Source organism: Sminthopsis crassicaudata, chromosome 5 (assembly GCF_048593235.1).
Source record: "Sminthopsis crassicaudata isolate SCR6 chromosome 5, ASM4859323v1, whole genome shotgun sequence".
Lineage (NCBI taxonomy): Eukaryota > Metazoa > Chordata > Mammalia > Dasyuromorphia > Dasyuridae > Sminthopsis > Sminthopsis crassicaudata.
In genome coordinates, this window is record NC_133621.1 from 66,363,251 (window position 1) to 66,386,720 (window position 23,470).

At 36.7% G+C, this 23,470-nt stretch overlaps 1 protein-coding gene across 17 annotated transcripts in view; it reads left to right on the top strand.

Annotated features, from left to right (window-relative positions):
* SVIL (supervillin) overlaps nucleotides 1–23,470 on the top strand; it is a 247,505-nt gene that overhangs the window by 166,022 nt on the left and 58,013 nt on the right. For 6 of the 17 annotated variants that reach the window (XM_074267034.1, XM_074267035.1, XM_074267027.1 and 3 more), the window contains 9 exons: nucleotides 4,219–4,299; nucleotides 6,812–7,729; nucleotides 8,093–8,263; nucleotides 9,017–9,051; nucleotides 10,183–10,244; nucleotides 10,725–10,864; nucleotides 14,245–14,488; nucleotides 14,903–15,467; nucleotides 17,076–17,286. In XM_074267034.1, the coding sequence (XP_074123135.1) occupies nucleotides 4,219–4,299; nucleotides 6,812–7,729; nucleotides 8,093–8,263; nucleotides 9,017–9,051; nucleotides 10,183–10,244; nucleotides 10,725–10,864; nucleotides 14,245–14,488; nucleotides 14,903–15,467; nucleotides 17,076–17,286 (2,427 nt within the window). Of the gene's footprint in view, nucleotides 1–4,218; nucleotides 4,300–6,811; nucleotides 7,730–8,092; nucleotides 8,264–9,016; nucleotides 9,052–10,182; nucleotides 10,245–10,724; nucleotides 10,865–12,464; nucleotides 12,561–14,244; nucleotides 14,489–14,902; nucleotides 15,468–17,075; nucleotides 17,287–23,470 lie in introns of all 17 variants that reach the window. The other 11 variants (XM_074267041.1, XM_074267042.1, XM_074267039.1 and 8 more) reach the window with 6 other exon arrangements.

Consider the following 23,470-nt stretch of genomic DNA (forward strand, 5'->3'; position numbering starts at 1 on the left):
GTTGATTTTGACTTTTGGGGAAAAAAAATCTGGGACAGATTGTTTGATTGTGTGTGGTCCATTGAAAGAAAATAAAAGTTTGACATGTTTTAATTTTTAAACCTAGCTAAGCAGATTCAATATAGACCTCACCCAGTTCCCAAGGATTTTAACTGGGACAACTGCTTTTGCCTACTGCAAATGAAAAATTAAAACATTCATCTTAACAATAGAAGATCTTTGGAAGGGCCCCAAGACATCTTTTTCTTTCTAATGATCAAAAATGCTTCAAATGTGTTTCTGTGATGTCCAAGAAAGAAGTGTGAGAAAAGTTCTCTTTTTGAACCTTTAAAGTGGTGAGGGGAAACCCAGTGTCATAGTTTAAGCAAATATGTATTAGGGACTGAAAGGAGCACTGACTTAATCTTGAACAAATAAAACCTGGGAGTTTATTCCAGGGCATTTGTGTGACTTAGAATTTCAGAAATGTTTGGGAATAGATAATGGTATTGCTTTTTCTTTCTGAACTTCTTAATGCTTTTTTAGACACTAGATTAAGATTTTGCAGTGTTTTAATCAACAATTAGGGCCCTAGCTAAGGTTCATCCGTTTTCCACCCTGTTCTTTTTTTTTTAATGGTAATATAGTGATCACAATAGGAGGGCCACATTTATAAACAATTGACAATTTATGGATTGTGAATTTGGAAGGAAAAAATCCCTCCTCCTGGAGGCTGTGTAATTTTTCCTGGAATGCTTAGGTAGATTACAAGACTGCTAAATACATTACACATTTTGCATTATCTCCTTTTCTGTGCAAAATGCAAGATTGTCAAGCAGACCAACCAAAATGCTTTCTTCTTTCCTTAGTGCATCAACAGAATTTCCCGTGCATTGTTCAAATACAGGCATACCTTGGAGATATTCTGGGTACAATTCCAGACCACCGCAATAAAGAGAATATAGCAATAAAGCAAGTCACACATTTTTGGGTTCCCAGTACATATAAAGCATATAAAATTATGCTTACAGTATACTGTTGTCTATTAAATATGCAATAGTATTATGTCTAAAAAACAATGTATATACCTTAATTAAGAAGTATTTTAGTGCTACGAAATGCTAACATTAGTCATCTGAGTTTTCAGTAAGCTGTAATATTTTTGCTGGTGGAAGGTCTGGCTTCATTGTTCATGGGTGCTGACTGATCAGAGTGATGGTTGCTGAAAGTTGGGATGACTGTGGCAATTTCTTAAACTAAAACAACAATCAAGTTGGCCACGTTGACTGACTTTTCCTTTCACTTGAACATTTAAAGGCCATTATAGGATTATTAATAGATTATCTTAATTAATTATCTTGAAATTTGGAGGTCCAACAAAAGGGAGAAAGATGGGAAATGGCTGATTGCTGAGTACACATATATTTGTCAATTAAGTTCTCAGTCTAATATGGATATGGTTTGTGGCATTCCAAACTAATTATAATAGTAACATCAAAGATCACTGGTCACAACTTATCATGACAGATATAATAAGAATGAAGACATTTGAAATAGGGTGAGAATTGCCAAAATGTGACAAAGAGATATGATGTGAGGACATGCTATTTGAAAATGGCACTGATAGACGTACTAAATGCATAGTTGCCACAAATCTTCAGTTGTTGTTTTTTGCTTTGTTTTTGTTTTTTAGAGCATTATCTATGGAGTGCAATAAAGTGAAGCACAATAAAATGAGTTTTGCCTTACACAGGATCAAAGGGACAGATGATATAAAAAGAGAAAACTATTTGGTTCATTCAGCCTATATAGTTTGTTTCTTATGAATTTTCCCCTTCCCACTGTTTCTTTTGGGTTGTTTGTTAGCCACTTCCTTGGGGCCAAAAATACCATGGACCTCCAAAATATGCAAGAACAACTTTTCTGTAGAATTAACACTTTCATCAAAACTACCCTCGTCCTATTTAATTCTCTCTTTTTGAGCTGTGAGCCCAATAGATCTGGTATTTCAAATCAAAAGTTCAATCTGTCAATCAAAAAGCATTTATTAAATGCCTACTATGTGCCAGATTTTTTAAAAAGGGAAAAACAGTTCTGCATTCGTGGACTTTACGGTCTAACCAAACTTGACAACATGCCCACCTATGTATGAAATGTATACAGAAGGTGATTTAGAGGGGAAACCACTTATAGCTGAGATCAAGAATGGCTTCTGTTGAAGGTGGAGCTTGGATTGTACCTCCAAGGAGACTAAGGGTTCAGAGAAGCAGAAAAGAAGAGAGATTTACTTCTAGGCATAGGAATAACCAGAGTAACTCAGGAATGGCATTGTGGGTCCTCAGTGAATAGAGAGAGAAAGGGTGGAGCCCAAGTGTTGCAGGCTTTTATAAATTTACCTCCTATGGTCCAGAGCCAAGAGATGGTGGGATCCAACTACACTGCCTCTTAGCCAAGTTCCATCATTTTATGTTATCCTGGTATGGTTCCTTGTGATGGAGACAGTTAAAGTGAATAGACTCCTCCCATGTTCCAGACACCTTCCTTTGCATTTTGGACCAGCCCACAGATAATCTTCAGGACTATACAAGCTAACTTTGGGAACAACTGTTCTAAATCCCTACCAGGTTTTTGGAAGTGTCATTAATCCAGACTTTTAGAATAAGGTGATTTTAAGCCGTCCTAGAAACTCTGGGATTAAGATCATACTGATTATTTGTTTGCTGACAAGATCTTGGCTGTATTTTCTCTTTAAAAGACTAAATCATTTTAAGTAGAAAATTCATTGGAGACTCCTTGAGGGGAGAGACCATTCCTTTTTTGTCTTTGCACCCCTAGGATCTGGCCTGGGACATAGTAGATCTTTAATAAAGGGGTATTGAATTGAGTATGATATGAAGTATGGAGTTCTTTTACCCCTTCCCATTTCCCATTTAGTCTCATGCTGTGCCTTCTTGATACCTTATTGTAGAACTAACCAAAATCTTAGAGTTGGGAATTTAGAAATGACCTCAGCAGTCCAAGCAGTTCTTTAAAAGGATCTTTTCTTGAATAGACCTTACAATAGTCATCCAGTCTTTGCTTAAAAACAACAGGAACAGATAGGTGGTGCAGTAGATGAGTACCAGTCCTGAAGTCAGGAGGACCTGAGTTCAAATCTGGTCTCAGATATTTAATACTTCCTAGCTGTGTGGCCAAGTCACTTAGCCCCAATTGCCTCAGCAAAAAGAAAAAAAAAAAAACCAACAACAATCAAACAAAAAACCTCTAGTGAAAGTGAAATAGTGAAAATTCCCTTTTGCCTATGTCTAATCATTTTCAAGTTTTTCTTTTCATCAAACTAAAATCTGTCTCTTTGTGCTTCTATCCATTAGTCCTCATCTTTCCCTGTGGAACCTAACGAAAAAAGTATAATCCTTTTCCCACTTGTAAATGAAAAAAGTATTCTAGTGGAAAATAAATGTGGAACAAAGAGTATTAGCTGGGCTACCTACTGATGTGAATTTTAGTCTTATTCTGCATCTAACTAATTATGTGACTCTCAGCACTTCTCCCTCCCAACTTAAATCTACTCATCTGCAAAATGAGGAGCTCAGATTAAATGATTACCAATAGTCCTTCCAGCACCAAAATTCTATAGATATAAAAAAAATCTCAAGAAGGTACCATAGCAGATAATGAATGGCCTTATGGATTTCTGCCACTGCTTTTAATATCATTTTCACTTTCTAGAAATTAGTCATACTTCTTTCATGTGTAAAGTAGTTTGATATTTGCCTTTTCAACTTGGCAGAATGAATAATGCAAAGTTTCCAGATATATTTATCTGTAGCTAATGTTTCTGCTTTCTAACCATAAAAATATTTAGCACTATTTTAATTTTATGAAATGACATCAATGGAAGGGATATACCTAATGTCTAATGGCAAGCAGTGCCTCTCCTAGAATCTTTTGGGGTTCTTTAAATTATTTGTATGTGGGACTAAGGCATTTGCTCCTTAAATCTGCTGTAAGTGATTAGGAATTGATGATTCTATTTCAGGAATCTCTGCTGATGTCGACACCAACCCAGCTGAAAAGTTCTTCCTTTTTTTCAAAAATTAGGAATTCTCTTCTTCACTGAAATCTGTGGACTGCTGTTTGTTTGTTTGGGAGGGGGGCAATTAAGTTTTAAGTCTTTGTGTTATTTTTCAAAATTGTTAATAGAAAATGATCTGAAGTTTTGTTTTTTGTATATGGTAGCCCAGGGAAACCCAAACATGAGTGGTTTCTCCAGAAAGATTCAGAAGGAGACACACCTTCACTTATCAACTGGCCTTCCAGGTATCTCTCAGATTGAAACTGTGTGATTAGTTGTTGCTTCTGATTCTTCTCACCCATAATTTTCCTGTTCTTCAATGTCTGTGCTCTAGAAAATTGTGTGTTCAATAAATGGCTTCAAGAAGTCATTCCATAAAAGTCTGCTCGATCCTTTCCTCTCTCTCTCCTTTCCTCTCCTCTCTCTCCTCTCTTCTTTCCTCTCTTTCTCCTCTCTCTTCTCTCTTCTTCCCCTTTCTCTCTCTCTTCCCCTCTCCCCCCTCTCCTTTTTTATTTCTTTGTTCCTTTTCTGTTCCTCCTCTCCTCCCTCTAATATTTAATAGAGTACTTGCATGTTTAGTGAAGAACTAAATACCATTTTTAATGGTTTCCCCCACTCCTTGTTGTTTTCCCTTGGGATCTGGCTAACTTCGTATATGTTTCTCATCTTGCCTACCCCAAACTTAACCTGTTTGCATTTCCTCTGCCATTCAAACTAACAGTTTGTTTTCAGTAGCTCTTTGAAATAGCAAATTCAAGGTGTGGTTTGAAAAACAGATTTTTTAAAATCCACTATCATTTCTTTTTAAGTTAGGGGGAAGAGTAAGAGAGACAAAGCTCCTATATACAAAATTTCAGGCAATTTCTATGCTCTAGTCTGGTGACAGCATCCAAATTATCCCTAATTAGAAGCACACATTCCACTGGGAAGTTTAAGCCCCATTGCAGCCATTTTTTGATTAACAAATGTTATGAATATGAAAACCTCCAACATTGCCTATTTTTTCTAGGAGGAAATAATAGCTGACCGTGCTTATTTCCAAGGCTTTGGGGAATAAACAGTCTTTTGTGTGTGCCTTTGCTTTTTAAAAATGAAGAGGCACATTGTAATCACGGGCATTTCACATCCTGTGTCCAAAAAAAGAATCACAGCTGGGAAAAGCAGATTATTTAGACAAAATCTATTTTTTAAACATATATATTGCAATTGAAAGTGACCTTGCTCATTAATCTTGATATTGATTAATTCTTCCATTTGTTTTTAAAAATTACTTTTTCCCTTGTCATCCCAATTCTTCGTTTAAAAAATAAATCAGTATCAAGCAACTAAGCATATTTTCTACCCATTTGTAGGTGTGTATGTATGCATGTATGTGTGTATGTTCCTTCTGGTTTAATGCAGAATATTTGAACAAAGTATAAACCTAAAGTGATTTTAGTAATTTTTAGAAAATAGTTTTGTACTGTTCCAGAGCATTTAAATGACTTCAGAAATTGTAGGGGCTGCTAGTTGGTGCAGTGGATAGAGCACCAGCCCTAAAGTAAGGAGGACCAGAGTTCAAATCTGATCTCAAATACTTAATATTTCTTAGCTGCGTGACCCTGGGCAAGTCACTTAACTTCAATTGCCTCAACAACAACAACAACAACAAAAAAGAAATCATAGCCATACCCTCAGTAGATTTTGAAACATAGAAATTGATGGTATATTTCAAAAAGTTTTGTTATTGTTATTGTTATTGTTTTGATTGAGGTTTTTTTTCTTTTCTTGCCAATTGTTATGCTATTTTTTTTTCTACTTCTTTAAAGATCAGCAACAAGTGTCACAGTTGGGTTAAGTGTCTGATTATCTCAGCCTGACATTTAAATTGTTGCTGCTACTACAACATACTACCTCTCTTTTCTACCCTTAGTTTATCAGAACCCACAAGTATGTAGTCTACAGAGAGATTCTCTAGTCAAACCTTTTCTTTTTCCTATGAGGAAACAAGAGACCCATCATACAGCTATTTAGTGGCAGAGTTAATGATAGCTCTCTTCATCCAGTGCCGTCATATAGCAATAGTCTTTTAAATCATTTTCCTTTCTCATTTTTTCACTCAAAACCAAAATGGCAGCTCTCACGCTCTGAATGCTTGTGTTTTTTATTGCCTCTAATTCCCATTGGAGAAGAGGAATTTTTATGTCCCTATTTTAGAAATGATTAAAACTTTGCATGCATCCTTTGAAAAATATGAACAGTTAGCTCATGCAAAAGCAGTTCCTGAGAACAATTTAGTTTTTCCCTCTTTGCTGTTTTGTCCTGAAAATAGTCCTGAAATTTAGAATTTTTTCCTAAATGACAATGATTTTGTTTATTTGAAGTTTGTATTGGTGTAAAAATGTTGGTTAACACCCATGCTGAGACCATGCATGCCTGAAGACATGCTGATCTCTGCACCCTGGAGTTACAACTTAGGATTGTTGACCCTCACTTCTGGATTTTTGTTACAAAGATTCAGAAACAAAACAAAACTTTTTGCATGGGTTACTGGAAATTGGGAAATATGTCAATGAAGTGAAGTATATAATAACTTTGAAGTTTAATGGGTTCCTTTGATTCAGCCTGTTGTGTTTTTTACCCTTTATGCCTTGAAATTTAGAGGCATAAAATATTGGGTTGGTTTTCTTGAACTTTATGGTCCACAGTTGATGCATGTTTTTTCTCCCTCCAAGAGTGACTGTGTTTTACGGTTTTCACCCTTTTTCTTTCTTAAAGAGTAAAAGTTAGAGAGAAATTGGTGAAGGAGGAAAGTGCTCGCAGCAGCCCTGAAAATGCCTCAGATCCTTTAACTCAGAGGAAACACCAGCCAGCTTCAGTCTATTGCATGTCCCTGCAGTCAGAAACGTCTGCTTTTGACAGGGTGATGAGCAAGCCAGTCAGTTCCACCCGCCAGCCAATCCATGGCTACATTCAGCCAGCTGGTCACACTCACACTGCTAAGCTGGTAGCCTCTGAAAAACTAGAGAGTTTCTGTGGCAGCACCCAGGTGGAACCAGCCGCTCCTGACTTAACAAAATTTCCCGTGCCTAGTGCTACAGCAGAGGGAGGAAGGGACGAGAACCTTGAGCTTCATATCTATGAATCTGACACCAAGGAAGACACCTTTAGGACGGAAGCATTTGGGAAAATCAGGAAAATCTACCCTGAGGCTCACGAACAGGTGAAGAATGATGAAGAGTCTTCAGAAAGCAGTAACCAAAGGAGGCCAACAGTTAGCTCCGTTATCACAAGCAAGCAGAGAAGCAGTGCCTTGGAACCTTGGCAGAACCTCGAGAGCCAAGCCCCACCCTCTGAAGCCCAGTACCAGCCCCCTGAGAAAATTGGAAGAAACGAAACAGTCATGTATGTGCAAAACCGACCTGTTTCTGAGGCTGCTTCATCCAAACACCAGAAGCAGGAAGTGTCCACAATGAAACACAAACTCCTCACTCGATCGCTCTCTGATCACACCGGGGACCCCAAACCAGAAGTCTTCAAATGTATGGAAATTGTTTCAAAGAAAGAGCTGCCATTTCAGCATGCAGGAGATGAGGTACTGCCTGGAGAAGTTGGCACAGTGGACACAAAGGTCTCTGTGGCCCAGCTCCGAAATGCCTTTCTGGAGTCTGCCAGGGCCAACAAGAAATCTGAACTGTAGGTGACGTTTGAAAAATATTCCTGGTGTGTCACTTGCACGTTCTTGGCAGTTTTCCCCCCACAATCTCAACATCTGTTTTGTCCTGCATTGAAGCATATAGCTTAGCTCACAGACACACATAGGGCAAACTGGATAAGGAAGTAGCCCCAAACCTACTCTTGCTTCTGCTTGCTAATGGAACAAATATAATATTGATCAGCTGGAATTGGTGTTTTCTTTTTTACCTTATTTCTACGCATGATAGAGGCATGCAGAGTGAATTAACAATATCAATGGATGATATGTCTGTGCTTTTATTCTATTTCTCTTTCTTCCTGTTTTCCTTTTTCCGTGCACTTTCTGTCCTTTGACTGTAAAAGTCAATCACGGGTTGAGCGGTCAACCACAGGGATTGATTTGCCTACCAAAACGGAACAGGAGAGAGGGTCCCGGAAGCCAAGACGGTATTTTTCTCCTGGCGAAAGTAGGAAAACTTCTGAGAGATTTAGAACTCAACCTATAACTTCAGCAGAACGAAAGGAGATGGATAGGTAGGCATGTGTGTGTGGAGTTTTATTGAGATAACAGAGGAAATTTTGGTTCATTATGCAAATAGCAATAGTCCCAAATCACTTAAATAGAATTTTGATTATTTCTATTAACTCTATAGCCAGTAAAACCAACAAAACAAAATTTGACTGAAATTTGTTTGACTTGTTAAATATGCTTCTTTAAGAAGGTTGGGCTCCAGATTGAGTGTTTCTTTTAGTAAAATAACAATACCGATTATACAATTCTGAAGTTGCTTAGAATTGTAAAAAATTTTTGACAGTAATGCTTTTATAAAAATAACATAAACTCAGTCATAGTCAAACCTTTTATTCCATTTAGCTTTCATTTGAAGTAAAACATAGCTTATTGAAGGTATTGCCATTCATTATTGCAAATTATAAAGTAATATTTTGATGGTTGTTTTTTTTTTTTTTTTTTAACTAATAAATTGTTGTTATATCCTCAGTCTGCTGGACAGAAATGGTGAGAATTGGCCCCCACCTTTAATGTTAATCACATTTTAGAAGTTGCACTTGGTCCTCATTTTCCTCCACAAATTCTGTGTTTTGCTTTAACTGCTTCCACATATACTGCTGTATCAACAGTGACTGCAAATGAGTTGCTCACAACCCAAATGCTGCCAGGATTATTTCCCTCATCAGAATACAATCTTTTTCTTTTTATCTTAAAAATGATGATTCATTTGTATTATCCACTCCCAAACTAATTAATTTTCATTATTATTATTTTAGATCCACTTCAAATTCAGAAATGCCAACTGCTGAGGGTAAGAATGTCTATAATACTGTTACTGATAATAATATATCTTCTTTTTGAACTTTAGATTAAAAAAAAGAATTTGAGTTGTGGAACAAATGATAATTACAGACTGTCACATGATTTTAGGTCTTTCTTATCAAATACATATTTCAGCACAATGAAGAATTAGGTTGCCAGGTCTAGAATGATTTGGATTCCCTTCCCCACACTGAGTTCTTAGACATGGATTTTCAGAAATGTTTTAGTGAGCTGTATAGAAAAAGTGATTTAAACCCAAAAGGCATGTTTTTCTTATTGATGTAAAAAAAAAAAAAAAGAAAGTGACTAATGCATTTATCAGTCTTTTTCATAAAGCTCATCTCTCTTTTCAAAAATAAAATTTTGTTGATATATTCTGATTTTTATCACTTACATTTCCCAATGTACTATTTCCTATGTCTCTTCCAGGAAAACATCCCTTTTGGCAAAGAATTAAAAAAGGGGGAAAAACATTCAGCCAAGTTAACCAACATTCTAGAAAAAGAAACATTATCAGTAGTGTTCCACACTCATAATTTCCCACTTTTGCAAAGAAGATTGGGATAGGCACCTTCCTAAAACTATTTTTTGGAAGCTTGGTCATAATTTTCCAGGATTCAGTTGTTTTGATATTGTTCTTTCTTTTGTCATCATTGTGTATATTTTCTTGGTTCTGCTTCCTTCATGTTGCATCTGTTCATATAACTCTTCTTTTGTTATTTTGTAGTCATTATATATTCACCACATCTTATGCCATATTGATTTTTCATTACATGTATTGCAACTTATTTACTCATTCCCTAGACATTTACTTTGTTACCAGTTCTTCCAAATTACGAAAGTTGCTGTTACAAATATTTTTGCTACCTCTGGGAAAATGTATCTATCCTTAAAGCACAATCATTCATGGAAAACTAAGAAAGCTGAAAAAGTATTATTAATATTAATAAAGTATTATTATTCCTTGTGACAGCAATAAAAATGTCTTTATTGAAGCCTGATTCCAGTTGAAAATGTTACTGATTGTTATTTTTCTCAGTAAACAGTATTGTAGCTTGAAAGGACTAAATATCTGAAATGTAAAACTTTACATGATTTTTTAATTCATTGTTTTTTGCAGATGAAGAAAAATTGGATGAACGCGCCAAGCTGAGTGTTGCTGCCAAAAGGCTTCTTTTCAGGGTAAGTGTCCAGGCCAGGGCATGTTTCTAAAAATCTTAGTATAAAGAATTCCCAGATGTTACTATTAGAAGAGGTTTTGGGGTGATCCAGCCTAACATACCCCAAGCATAAATCCCATCTGCAACATTCAGGACCTGTTTGAGTTCCTTTAATTAAAAGCACTACTCAACCTTCCATTTGCAGCTCATGGGTATCTATAGTTAATGTCAAATGCAAGATTCCAAAAGCTGCCCTGTCTTTTTCTGTCTAACATTCCAACTGTGCCCCTTGAAGAGTTTTCAGGGGCTATATTTTTACTCCCTCTATGGTGCCAGTTTTCACAGCAAGAGTATGTCATTGGTAATGAGAATTACATCTCAAGAAGACAAATACTAGGGAGAAACTCAGCAGACACATTTCATTAGGGCAGTCTTCTTCTTCCCCCCTCTCCCCCATCCCTCCCTCCCCAGGTCAGACATTCAAACATATTTCTATTCCTAGGAAATGGAAAAATCATTTGATGAAAAAAATATTCCAAAGCCACGTTCCAGAAATGCAGCCGTGGAGCGACGCCTGCGCCGTTTGCAGGACAGATCTCATACACAGCCCATCACCACTGAGGAAGTGGTCATTGCAGCAACGTAAGTCTCCCTCCTGTGTTGGTCTTGCTCTGAGATCCTGTTTTGAAAGGGAAGAGCCAGTGAGGAAGATCATCAAGTAAAAGTTTGTGGCTTAGTCAGTGATTTTCTTTCCTCTAGTCCATGACTTTTAAAATATAGCACTTTTTCCAAAGAGACTTAAAACTTGAAATATTAACTAGCAGGAATTTTCTTGAATAATGGAAAATTTGGAATTTGGTCCTAAATCTTGAGGTAATTTGTACCTCAGCATGCAAGAAATTGGCTTTAATTTCAATTTCATTTCCTTCAAGGATGTTATTTATTTATTATTTTTTTAGTTACCAGATCTTCCTTCACTAAATCCTTAACTTTAACATTGTGTTACCTGAAGGTCCTATCAAATTCTGGCAGGCCCTCCCAAGTGGGAAGAGCTTAAAGTGAGAGGATAGCAATGAATGATGTATCCATTGCCTGGGAGCCAGACTAACCAATTATACATCATCATCATCATCATCAGAAGGTTGGCCACTGAGGAAACTTTTTTGGTCATGACAGCTTGTGAGAGCAATTGAATGAGGATTGCAAGTGTGATCTGCATCAGTGAAGGGGGGCTCCCATCCATGATGAAAAAAACAGATCTTGAAACTTTCAATATTTTCTGATCTTATATTTAGCCTTAATTTAACAACATCAGCAACAATCCAAATTCATTCAGGAGTTATTTTTTCCTGAGAAAAGATTTTAGGTTTATTGTTGTTGTTGTTTCTTATGAATTTGTCCACTTTAGCCCCCTATGCAAACCATTCTTGATATTTGTTGTACAGAAGTATAGAATACTTGAATGAATGATACATTTAAATGGTTCGTGTCATGTGTTAAAAAGTCAATGAACTTCATGGCCATAAAATGAGAGAATCATAATGCCCCTATTTTTCCATATATTAAAATTAGGTGGTCTTGGACTAAATTATCTTCAAACTCTTACATGCTGTGGTTTGTGTCAAAAATAATAATAATAATAATAACAATAATAACAATAATCAGGTATTAGTTCTGGAAAGAAAAAGTAAACTCAAGCACAAAAGATCAAAGAGGATTGAGAAACATTTCTTTTGTTATTTCTCTACCATGTGGTTAATAAAGCAGTTACTAATAAGCTGATTTAAAAAAACTGTTGACCAGGATACAATATATTAACTCACTGGTATTTAATTGATGATTGATATTTGGTGGTTCATGTTCCCAACTGTTAGATTGTTCCCATTCCCATTCCGATGTATGCTCCTGTTGGGTAGGGACTGTTTGTTGCTTTTCTTCATATCATCACTGTCTAGCACAGTACCTGGCACATGGTAAGTGCTTTATAGGTGTTTGTTGACTGACTAAAAATCTCTACAAATAATTGCTTTACAGCAGTATAACTTTTAAGTAAATTCCATATCTTTGGGTTTGTGTCTTCAATTTCTTTTCAAACTCTGTTGTAATTTTACAAAAGTCCTTAGCAAATAGCTTTGTAAAACTGTTTGTTTTATCTTTTCTGTGCATAAAATCATGCTTTCCTTAATGCTTCTTTTCTTCTCTCTCTTTGTGAATTTCCCATCTTTGGCAATTGCTTTTAAAGGGAATCTATCCCTGCTTCACATTCTGTGACCAGCCACAATGTCATGGCAAGAATTCCTAATCCCACTGTAGTTAAGAGCCCTGTGCAACCTACCAGGTACTGGAGAGAAACACCCGCATGTGGCTTTGAATGCAAAGTGCTGGGCAGCAGACACAGCTTTCAAATCTTGAATGTCTTTCATATGTTTGTCAAGTCAGTGCAATGAGTTATTCTAGAAATGTGTGGCATTTTGTTTTGTTCTAATGTAAGGTAAGGATGACTTCATTTTGTCCTGCATGAGGAAGTTTAGCCTGTTTGCTTATGTTAACTGTTGGGCTTAGAGTCATTCTAACTTCACTTAACCATTTTTGTTCCCCATAAAGAAACCCAATGCAAAAGAATTACATCAGTAACTTCCCAAGAAATAAAGGGAATTAACAATCTTGCATGGTTGCTTTTTTTTTTTTTTTTTTTTTTTTTTTTTTTTTTTTTTAATGGCAACACCTGATTTTTATTTTGTTTTTGATCTTGAATCCAAAAAAATAGCTCTTTCTTTTTTGGGTAGCATATATATTGATTGCTGTATATTTCTAATTCATAACCTCTCGCAATATGACAGAATAACTTATGATACTAACCACAGGCAGATAACCTTTTTCCAAAATGTATTCTACAACTTTTAAGTTTTTGTAAATGGTCTCCTTGTTTCAGTAAACACATGATAGTAGAGTGTGGTACAAGCCAGAGGAAAGAACAATCAAAGAATGTGAAATGCTGATACAGAAATGTAGCTGGTGAAACCTGTACAGAATCAGGACTCCCTCTGGGTATTGAAGACTCCAGTTAGAGCCATCCTGAACCAGAAGGACATGTCACAACACTCCCATTAATGACCAGATTCTCCATTAAGAACAGAGATAGTGCTTTGGGGTCTGGGCCACTTTAGGATTTTGTAGCTAATTTAGTCTGTGAGAAGTTATACTAATCATAGTCAAGGGATAGTGTCTTGCAAGGGAGGCAAACACTTTTATGAACACACTCCTGAATGGAGGGTGATTATGTAAATCATAAATCCCCATTTTCAGGTAGAAATGAAATAAATGTGTTACTCCCTTAAATAACTTTTTTAAGCAGTTACTGGACATTTCAAATATATGTAAATTCTGAATATTAACAGCAACCAACCATAAGGAGAAATTGCTCTGATGAAGAGCTGAGAAGAATCTCTAAACTGAATCCATTTGACCCTCCTAGTGAATATCCTAATGTCTGTGGTGTTATAGAGGAGGCCATGATTAAAAAGACTACTCTGTTGTCCATTCCTAAATAAACTGGGGGAAGAAAAGTTAATTACAGGCATATACATTTTATGAAATGTTTTCTTTGTCCTAATTTACTATTGACATTTAGAAATATGCAAATTTTCCCTGTAAACAAGACTGTGCAGCCCAAGCATCCTTTACCTTTTTTGACAGTGAATTGTTTCTTTGTTTATTGTTTTAAGGACAAGTCATGTCATAACTCACTCCAGGCTCTTCATTGACTTGATAATTCTGCTGTCTGTCTGGGGTTGCCCTGAGTTCTGAAGAAGTCAGCTTCATCACTGTTTCACTGGCTGTTCTACTTAGTTGCTGAATGACTACATACCCCTGCCCTTTCTTTGTTTAGTGACCAAAAAGAAAATGATAAATGCTTTAAAATTTTTTTTTTACAACAGTGATTTGGGGGCATTAAACATAAATGAGGTGGGCATGTTAGGTTTTCCCCTTCTGTTTCTTAACTGACTTTGTGTTACTTTCAGTTTGCAGGCATCGGCACACCAAAAGGCACTAGCTAGAGAGCAGGCAAATGAGGCCAAAGATTCTGCTGAACAAGGTGAACCTGATTCCTCCACTCTGAGCTTAGCAGAGAAGCTGGCCTTGTTTAACAAATTGTCCCAGCCAGTCTCAAAAGCGATTTCTACCCGAAACAGAGTGGACGCTAGACAGAGGAGGATGAATTCTCGTTACCAAACTCAACCAGTCACCCTTGGAGAAGTGGAACAGGTGTGTACGTGTCCTGATTGTCATTAGACATGAGACAAAGGAGCTCAATGTTTTCTTTTGGCTATTAATTTAGAGAGTTAAGGTGACCTACCTCTAAACATCGGTCTTTCAGTGATTTTATCCCAAGAAAGAAGGCTGCCAGTTACAGTTCCTTTTTATTTATTCTCTTTATTCTTCAAAAATAATTTAGAGATAATTTCCCATTGTAGAGGGACAAAAGAATGTCCTTTCTTTTAACTTTATTTCCCTTTTCTGTTTAAGACTGTATGTTACTATGTGAAGCAGTTTTTCCAGTCCTTAAACACTCTTTCTATCCTCCCATCAGGACTTGTGAAAGCTATCACTGAATGAGGGCTTCTTGTATGAATATGTACATTGGACTTATGTGAGCTGCATTTTTTTAATCATTTATAGGTTCAGAGTGGAAAACTCACTCCATTCTCTCTTACTATTAACACATCTGTGTCTACTGTGGCATCGACAGTTGCTCCAATGTATGCAGGGGATCTTCGGACAAAGCCATCGGTGGAAGAAAATGCAGGTGCTGCTGACTTTGGATTCCATTCCCCAATGGAAAATGCAGACTGTCCAGTGAAGAGCATCTTAAAGCCACAAGGGTGGCAGCCTTTGGGGGAAGATATCAGAAGCAAGAGAGGATCGAGGGAATTTGGGGAGATGGAAACTGAGAGAGTCTTAGCTCAAGATGAGAGGGAGATGAGAAAGAACAGGTCCTTTGAGGAAGAAGGGAGTTCCTGCCTCTTCCTAAATAAAACTGGGGAAAGGGACAACCAAAGAAAATATACACCAAGAAAAGGCAGCATGGAACATGCTGACCTCCTAGTGCCATGTCATGAAGAAATACGAGAGTTTTCTGTCTCCAAAAGCACTGGACAGAGCAAACAGGACCTGAAGGAAGTGCAAGCCTTGGAGGAAAAGATGGATTTGGAGAATGTTGCAAAAAGCAGGTTCATGCTGCGAGGTAAAGTGGGTTTTTATAAACTTGTTTTTCCTCCTCGATTTTTATAAACTAGTTGTTGTTCACTTGTTTTTTTGCTTGATTTGCTATGTTTGCTTCTTAAATCACAAGTACTTATAACTAGCAGAGATTTTAAAAATTTGTATAATAGATTTGACAACTCAAATTTCTCCTTTTTATTCCCAATTTTTCAAAGCCAAAACTTTTTTATTTTATACTAATACTGAAAATTCCACAAGATATTCCCTCTTTTAGTTAGTATTTTACTACATTGTTATTCTGCTCCTTTTAATATTCTATGAATCAGAGGCCAGGCTCTTTATCTTTAAAAAAAAATATCCATTTTTAAAAATAACAGCTTGACTGACTCTATTTAGCCCTGTAGAGCAAGGGTTTGAGCTCAGGGGTCCCTATCTTCAAACTCCCCCTTCACTTGGAGATTTTCTTCCATTTATACAACCCTATAAAACAACAAAGGCATATTTAATCGCTGTTATTATTGTTAGTTGTTACATGGCCCCGTTTGCTGACATTATCAATTACAAAGCCAAAAGAGTTGCTCCTGGGAAATCTAAAAGAGTCTGTAGTTAACTTTAACTTCCTGTATGCTATCTATGAGGATAGGATCAATTGTCATTAAGTATTTGCCCTGCAGTCCTTGGATTATTTGTGCTTTTAAAACCAGATTGGCTGCATATTTTCATAGAGCTCAACATAGAGCTGTTGATGTGGTAGATAGAATCCTGGACTTAGAATTCTACTTTTTTTCTGATATTTATTAGCTATGTGATCCTGCATCAATCTTTTCACTTCTCCAAATTTTAATTTCCTGTATGGCAAAATAAGAACAATAATCCCATGTGACCTGCCTTAATAAGAGATATCATGGCAGCTAAGCTTTATGACCAGATACGGCAGACTCTGACTTCACCTGTCAAGCCCACCGCCAGCACCACCTTCCCATCTCCTTCTGCCCCTCGGCACTGCCCCTCTCGCCCTCCCCAGATTTTCTAAGACTCAGGTGCAGCAGAGGTGCTTATTTACGCTGGTAAGAAGAGTCTCTTCCTGAGAGTGTCCTTCACCAGTGAAATCACATGTCTACAGAAACAGAAACCTCTGATCATGGAAGCAAATGAGATCATGTGTAAGAAGCACTTTGCAAACCTTTAAGCTTTATATTAATATTTTTACTACAGAGACAGCCCCTGATGCTAAATAGTTTCTCACTGTGGCCTCTGGGGATCCTGAATGCCCTTCAGGGTTTAACTCAGGTCCTACTTCCTACGAAACCCTTTCTGGGATTTGTGCACACTCCCTCCTTAACTACCCACTGACTTTATATTTATTTCTCTTTTGTTTTCTCCACAGTAGAATGGAAGCTTTTAAAAGCAGGGACTTTTGCATTTTTGTCTCTGAATGCCTGGTACATGGTAGGAGCTTAATAAGTACTTGTGGAATTAAATGATCAGTTCCTAAAGTTGGCTGTGCAGTGTCCCACGTGGTGTCTGTGGTCTGAGTTTACCACCCTTGATTGTTCCAGAGTTAATGGGTCTGAGAATGCCAGCCTGAAGACATAAGTGCTAATGCTGCATTCTCCTTTTCAATGAGCAGAGCCTGCTGAGCCCACGTCCGAACTTCCTGGCACGATAGCTACAAAAACTGTTTCTCAGACCACAGCCCTGGTCTCCAGTAGACGAGAATCTTTAGAGCAATCGGAGGAAAGACTTTCCAAGAATCCATGTAGGATGTTTGCTGGTGGAGAGAGCAAAGTATCAGAGGATGCCCTTGATGCATCTAGCAAAACCATGTCCATCAAAGAAAGGTAACAGTCTACTGCTTTAGCCATTCTCTTCCCTTCTCCCATCCCTCCCCACTCTTTGAGAAGTTTGGAGCTTATTTACTTGGATCATCTTCATGAAGAGGTATTGTTTAAAATAACCAATTAAATCACTTACAAAGATGTGGTGTCATACTGGCATGTTTTAGGGAGATGGGGTTAGTCAGTGGCGAACCACATTTACCCAATGGTAGATCTAATAACCACATGTTGAGTGCCAGACCTAGAAAGAGTCTGATGCAGGAAATAAGGGCACAATTTGTTCAATAGGGATTTACTATTTTTGTATGATTTAAATACTGTTTATTTTAAATTTAAATTTTTTGCAAATTTCAAAAATACAGCCAAGTTGCATAGCTTAGCACATTGCCTGGCACATGGTAAGCACTTAAATAAATACTGATGCAGGGTGCTTGAATTCTGGATTTGCCCACTGCTCCTGCTTTCATTCTATAGAAAGTATGTGTGCATAAAAGGGCAGTGACCATATATCCTTATTGAGAATTGTAGCACATAGGATCAGACCCTCAGTTTTGTTTATTTTAGGGGCCAGTGGAGCGAATGAGTTTCTGTAGTGTACAGTGACAATTTATTCCAGGCAACAGCTCTGAAAGATTACATTTAAGTGGCAAAAGTGCAATACCCTCATTTTATTCAGAAGAATGAAATGGGATTGAGGAGGATATATTTAAAGGTGGCAGTTATCGAGAACAATGAGCTAAACATTTTCTGGATATATTTCCTTTTTTAACCTCCAGCTACAGTAGAATTAAACAGCAGAAGATTTAATAGCGATAAAAGTACTGGGTGAAAGAAGGTCAAGTTAATTTCGCAGTGTGATTATCAGAAATACTTCAATTCTCTGTTCCCGTGGCTCTGCCAGTCTGGACACTTTCTTATCACAGCCCACCATTCAGAATTTTTCATTGCCTCTGTCAATCATGTTGGTCTCTTTTCCTTTCTTCTAGACAGATTTCAGATTGCCCTGGTCTTATTTTTCTTTCTTTCTTTTTTTTTTTTTTTGTTCATATTTTTCAAAAGGTAGGAAAACCTCTTTCTTCGTGGGTCTTTTTTTCTTTTAACATTAGGTACACAAAAACATCAACTAGAAGCATTTTTTTCTTTTACTCTCCAAATAAAAGCATATTAATTCAGACCCCTAAAAGTTGAGAATAATTAATCTCCTTGGGCAATCACACTATTATACAGTCTAGAGTTGAAAAATACCTTAAAAATTCATCTAATTCAGGCCCATATTTTATGAATGAGGAACAAATGCCTGGAGAGAAATTACTTAGTCAAGATCACATGGGTAGCAGAGACACAAACTTGAATTTTGAACCCATAGTTTCTGATTATAATTATAATTATGTTTCTGTCACATTAAGCGTTTAATCAACCTTGACTTAATTTTACTTTATATCTCTTAGCCTAGGGCAGTACTCTGTCAACTATAGGCATTTAATGAACATTTGTTGATATGGGTGGCCATTATTCTTACCTATTTACAGAAGCCAGCTTTTCCTCCTTCTGTGGTATTATGTGTGCATACTTGAAAGTAACAATTCTTCATTCTTTCCCCTTGGCCCCTATCCTTTGAGGCACTGATTTATGCAGAGTTAAGACTGGAGCCTTTCTCCTCTCAGTCCCATGTTCATGCTACTGTACCAAACAAGCATTAGAATGAAATAATGATGGATTTTGGATGTGTAATCAAAGTCAGAGTAAACTATAATTTTCTAGAAGTTACCTTTTGTGAATTTAAAGGTCAGTGGTGAGAACAAAGTAAATTTGGAATTTGGGAAGAACGAACTCCCAACATCACTTTTTCCAAGTAGTGTTTTCTGAGAATTTTGCATGATGGAAAAACCCACTGACTGTGATCAGGACCTGGTAGTGCTTCCTTCTCACAGGACCCCAGATTTCTAAGAGAGCACCATGACGCTGACTTAATGGGTTTCACTGCTTGGTCAATACTTACTCAGTTTTGCTCCTCTTCCCTATTCTGACCAATTTGCTGCCCTTAGATATGGAGTTAACTGTGTGGGTTTAGCTTCCTGTACCTGACATATGTGAATCTTCTAATTTTTTGTTGTTTAGTTATTTTCAGTCATGTCCAACTCTTTATGACTCCCATTTGGGCTTTTTTGGCCAAAAATATTGGGGTGGTTTCCCATTTCCTTCTCCAGGTCATTTTACAAATGAGGAAACTGAGGCAAACATAGTTAAGTGACTTTCCCAGGATCATAAAACTAGTAAGTGTCTGAGACTGGATTTGAACTCAGATCTTCCTGGCTCTAGCCCTCGCTTCCTATCTACTATACTACTTAGGTCCAATAAATTGCACTTTCTGCCATATGTTAGTAATTTTCCAACAATAGTCCCTTTTAATCATTTTTCACCTTTAGACAATAACAACTTCTGGCACATAATTTCAGCTAGAAAATAACTAACCTTGCTTCCCTTGAATGAATAACAATTTTTAAAAATTATTTTATAATTCTAAATTTTTTTGACAGTATATATGCATGAGTAATTTTTTTTTATAACATTATCCCTTGTATTCATTTTTCCACATTATCCCCTCCCTCCCTCTACTCCCTCCCCTAGATGACAGGCAATCCCATACATTTTACATGTGTTACAGTATAACCTAGATACAATATATGTGTGTAAATCCAATTTTCTTGTTGCACGTTAAGAATTGGATAGATAGACAGTAGTGCTAACAATTTACATTCACTTCCCAGTGTTTCTTCTCTGGGTGTAGCTACCTCTGTCCATCATTGATCAACTGGAAGTGAGTTGGATCTTCTTTATGTTGAAGATATCCACTTCCATCAGAATACCTCTTCATACAACACATACAACACATACAACACATACAAGCACAGCGATCTTCTGGTTCTAATGAATAACAATTTTTAAAAACACTCTTAAGTTCTCAAATCTTCAAATTGTGTGTGTGTGAGAATTCAAATAGGACACTTTTTGAAAAAAAAATGTAGGAAAATCACATTTTTAAAATCCAAAGTCAAGGCACATGATCTGATAAAGTCTCTTTTGCTTAACCTTATTAAAAATCCTTTTTCTTTTCCTGGAATATAGACCATCCCAGGATATCTACATTATAATGTAAGAAACCATTTCTAACTTATTTAGTGTTGGACAGTGTTCAAAGTTACAATAGGCTTTTAAGAAACTTCATGACTCCAAACCAACTGCATTTCTAGTTTTTTTAATGGACCTTTTTTTTTTTAGGAGGGAAAGTTGGGATGAGAGAGAACTTTCTTCAAATTCCCTTGTATCCTTATTCTCACCTTAGCTCTTGGAAACCTATGGGATTTAACATGATAGATACAAATTGGAATTCTGGATAATACTTTGGGTTTTATAACTCTCTTTTCTCCCTTTATGCCCTACAATCAAGAAAGAGGTTATGACCTTAGTATAAAATAGGGCTTCTAGGAATTGTAATACAACTGGATCCTTCTGCCACTAGAGGGCCCCATATTAGCATAATAATAAAATTAGAAACCCAATTTTCATTTCTCTATTTCATGAAACTGACACTAAAATCATCCCACTACCACCTGTTTCCCTCCTCCCAAAAAATCACCTAAAAGCTAAGATAAAAATTCTAGGCTTTTGCAGTCCCCTTTGTTGAATGGGATTACTAGGGACATTTCAAAAGGGGAAAGATAAAGGAATGGTGTTAAACCTGAAGGGTTTTATTTACCACACACTTGACCTAATCTTGATATGCAAGCATATTCCAAGAATTGGACTAAAGCTCAAACAGAGCCTTCAGACAGGTGATTGTGTAGTTTTTTTAACTGGAAAATTACAGGCTGATAAAAAAAATATATATATTAGATAGGTAGGAAAGAAAGAAAGAAAGAAAGAAAGAAAGAAAGAAAGAAAGAAAGAAAGAAAGAAAGAAAGAAAGAAAGAAAGAAAGAAGGAAAGAAAAGAAAAGAAAAAAGAATGAATCGTACCGACTTCCCCATGCTGAGGGCCAGCCCTGTTTAGCAGCATAGCATCTCTCCTTTTCTGATAGTAGAACATATACCACAGAAGTAGGATGAAAAGCAAAGAAAATGCATTCTTTTTCTTTGAAGATACCCCTTCTCTCTATCCCTTCTAATGTTTCTCATATACTGTCAAAGAGCCAGGGAAAAACTGTGCACTACTCAGGAGGGACTACATTTGAAATCCCAGCTTCAACCGTTATTAGCTATGTTCAATGTCTCTTTGATCCTTGATTTTCTCATCTTTAGAATAAGATATGTAATTCTGCTACCTGCCTCTCAAAGGTGTTGTGAGGAAAAGGTTTTGTAAACTTTCAACAGGTGCAGAAATGTGTTAGAGCCTGTGCGATGGCTCAGTGATTAAAGCCCTGGACTACGAGTTTGAAAGACCCAGATTAAAATCCTGCCTCAGACATATAGTAGCGCTCTGTAACTCCAGGGAAGTCACAACATCTGCCTCAGTAAAATGGATATAATTATAGCACCCACTGCCCAGAGTTGTTATAAGGACGAAATGAAAAGCACTTTGCAAAACTTGAGTCATATAAATGCTAGTATGATGAGAATGCTGTAGATAGTTATTATTTTAAAAATAAAATTTTAAAAAGGCCTAGTTAATCCCTGATTGGGCCCATAGGGGTAGGAGATGCTAAGTGTTAGCCCTTTTCTAGACATGATTTTCACTGGAGCTCCCAGTCCTGGACAAACCAGCCTTTTCACTAACCCCAAGATGCACAAACAAGCACTTAAATTTGGCCCAGCTCAACTACCCTGACAGTTGCTGGGATTGCAAGGACAGTAATGGATCTCATGTGTGGGGAGAGATGTTCAGCTTCTCACCCCTCTCCTATGCTTTGCTATTTGTGGTGAGTGGGGGAGGGAGGGAGATCATAAGAAGAATGAATACATTTGGAAAGATCTGCCCTCTTCTTGTCTTGTTCAACCACAAGTAGGAAATTTAAAGGGACAGCAATAATACATTTAGGATTTTCTATGCATGTTATTTTAAAATAACTCCTCATTTGCACTATGCATGTTGGGACTGCTAGTGAGAAATAGATGAAAAAAGAACCATGTGGGTTTAATAATTTCTGTACTGTTTCCCCCACATTATTTTGGTTATGATATAGCCCTAGAAGTCTGTGGTGACAACCTAGCTAGAACATTCACAAGTGAATGTTTAAAACATTTGGAAGGGTTGCATTCTTTGAAAGCTGTTCCAAGAAAAGAGGAGGGAGGGGAATTCAGCATGTTGAAATAAGTCTTACATTGAGAATTGATTTAATCTATAAACATGAACTAATCGGAACATTATAACTGCTAATGCACAAAATACAAAATATGGTCTTAACAATAATAACCAACATTTACATGGCACTTTGAGGTTTGTAAAATACTTTATTATCTCATTTTGATCTTAAAGGCAAACACTATCAGTATTATCCTTATTTTACAAATGAGAAAATTGAATTTAGCATTTAAAAATGCTAAAGTGATTTGACCATGTTCAAACAAATTACAAGTAACAGTGGCAGAATTTCAACTCAGGACTTTGCTGGGTTCGTGGCCAAAACTTTTTCTCCTTGCCATGGAATTTCTCAAGCATATCGTGGAAATCAGGAGACTTGACTTCTAATTACATCTCTACCACTTGCTATGTAATTTTGATTAATTTATTTAATATCTGTACCTCAGTACTTATCAGTACAGATAAGAAATAATACCTAATCCTGTTATAGGGTATTAGAAAACCAAACAATATAACCACTGAGATGTGACTAAATGTAGACATCAAACTATATGTCAGAACTTCTTTATTTAAGTATATGCTATCTTTACAAAAAGTTGTCATGGGGCAGCTAGGACCCAAATCCAGCCTCAGACCCCACGTGGCCCTGGACAAGTCACTTAATCTTGATTCCCTTAAAGAAAATTCCTCTTTTGGAAATACTTTGGATTATTCTTGAACATACCTCCATTTCTCCAAACTGACAAAATGTTGTTATTTTCTTTTTCTTTTTAATAACCAAAATTTCATTTTGAGGCCAATTTGATGAAGTAAGTTATCAAGCTATGTAACACTAGTTAAACATAAAAACATATTCATACATGTGAGTATATGTGTATATGTGTGACAC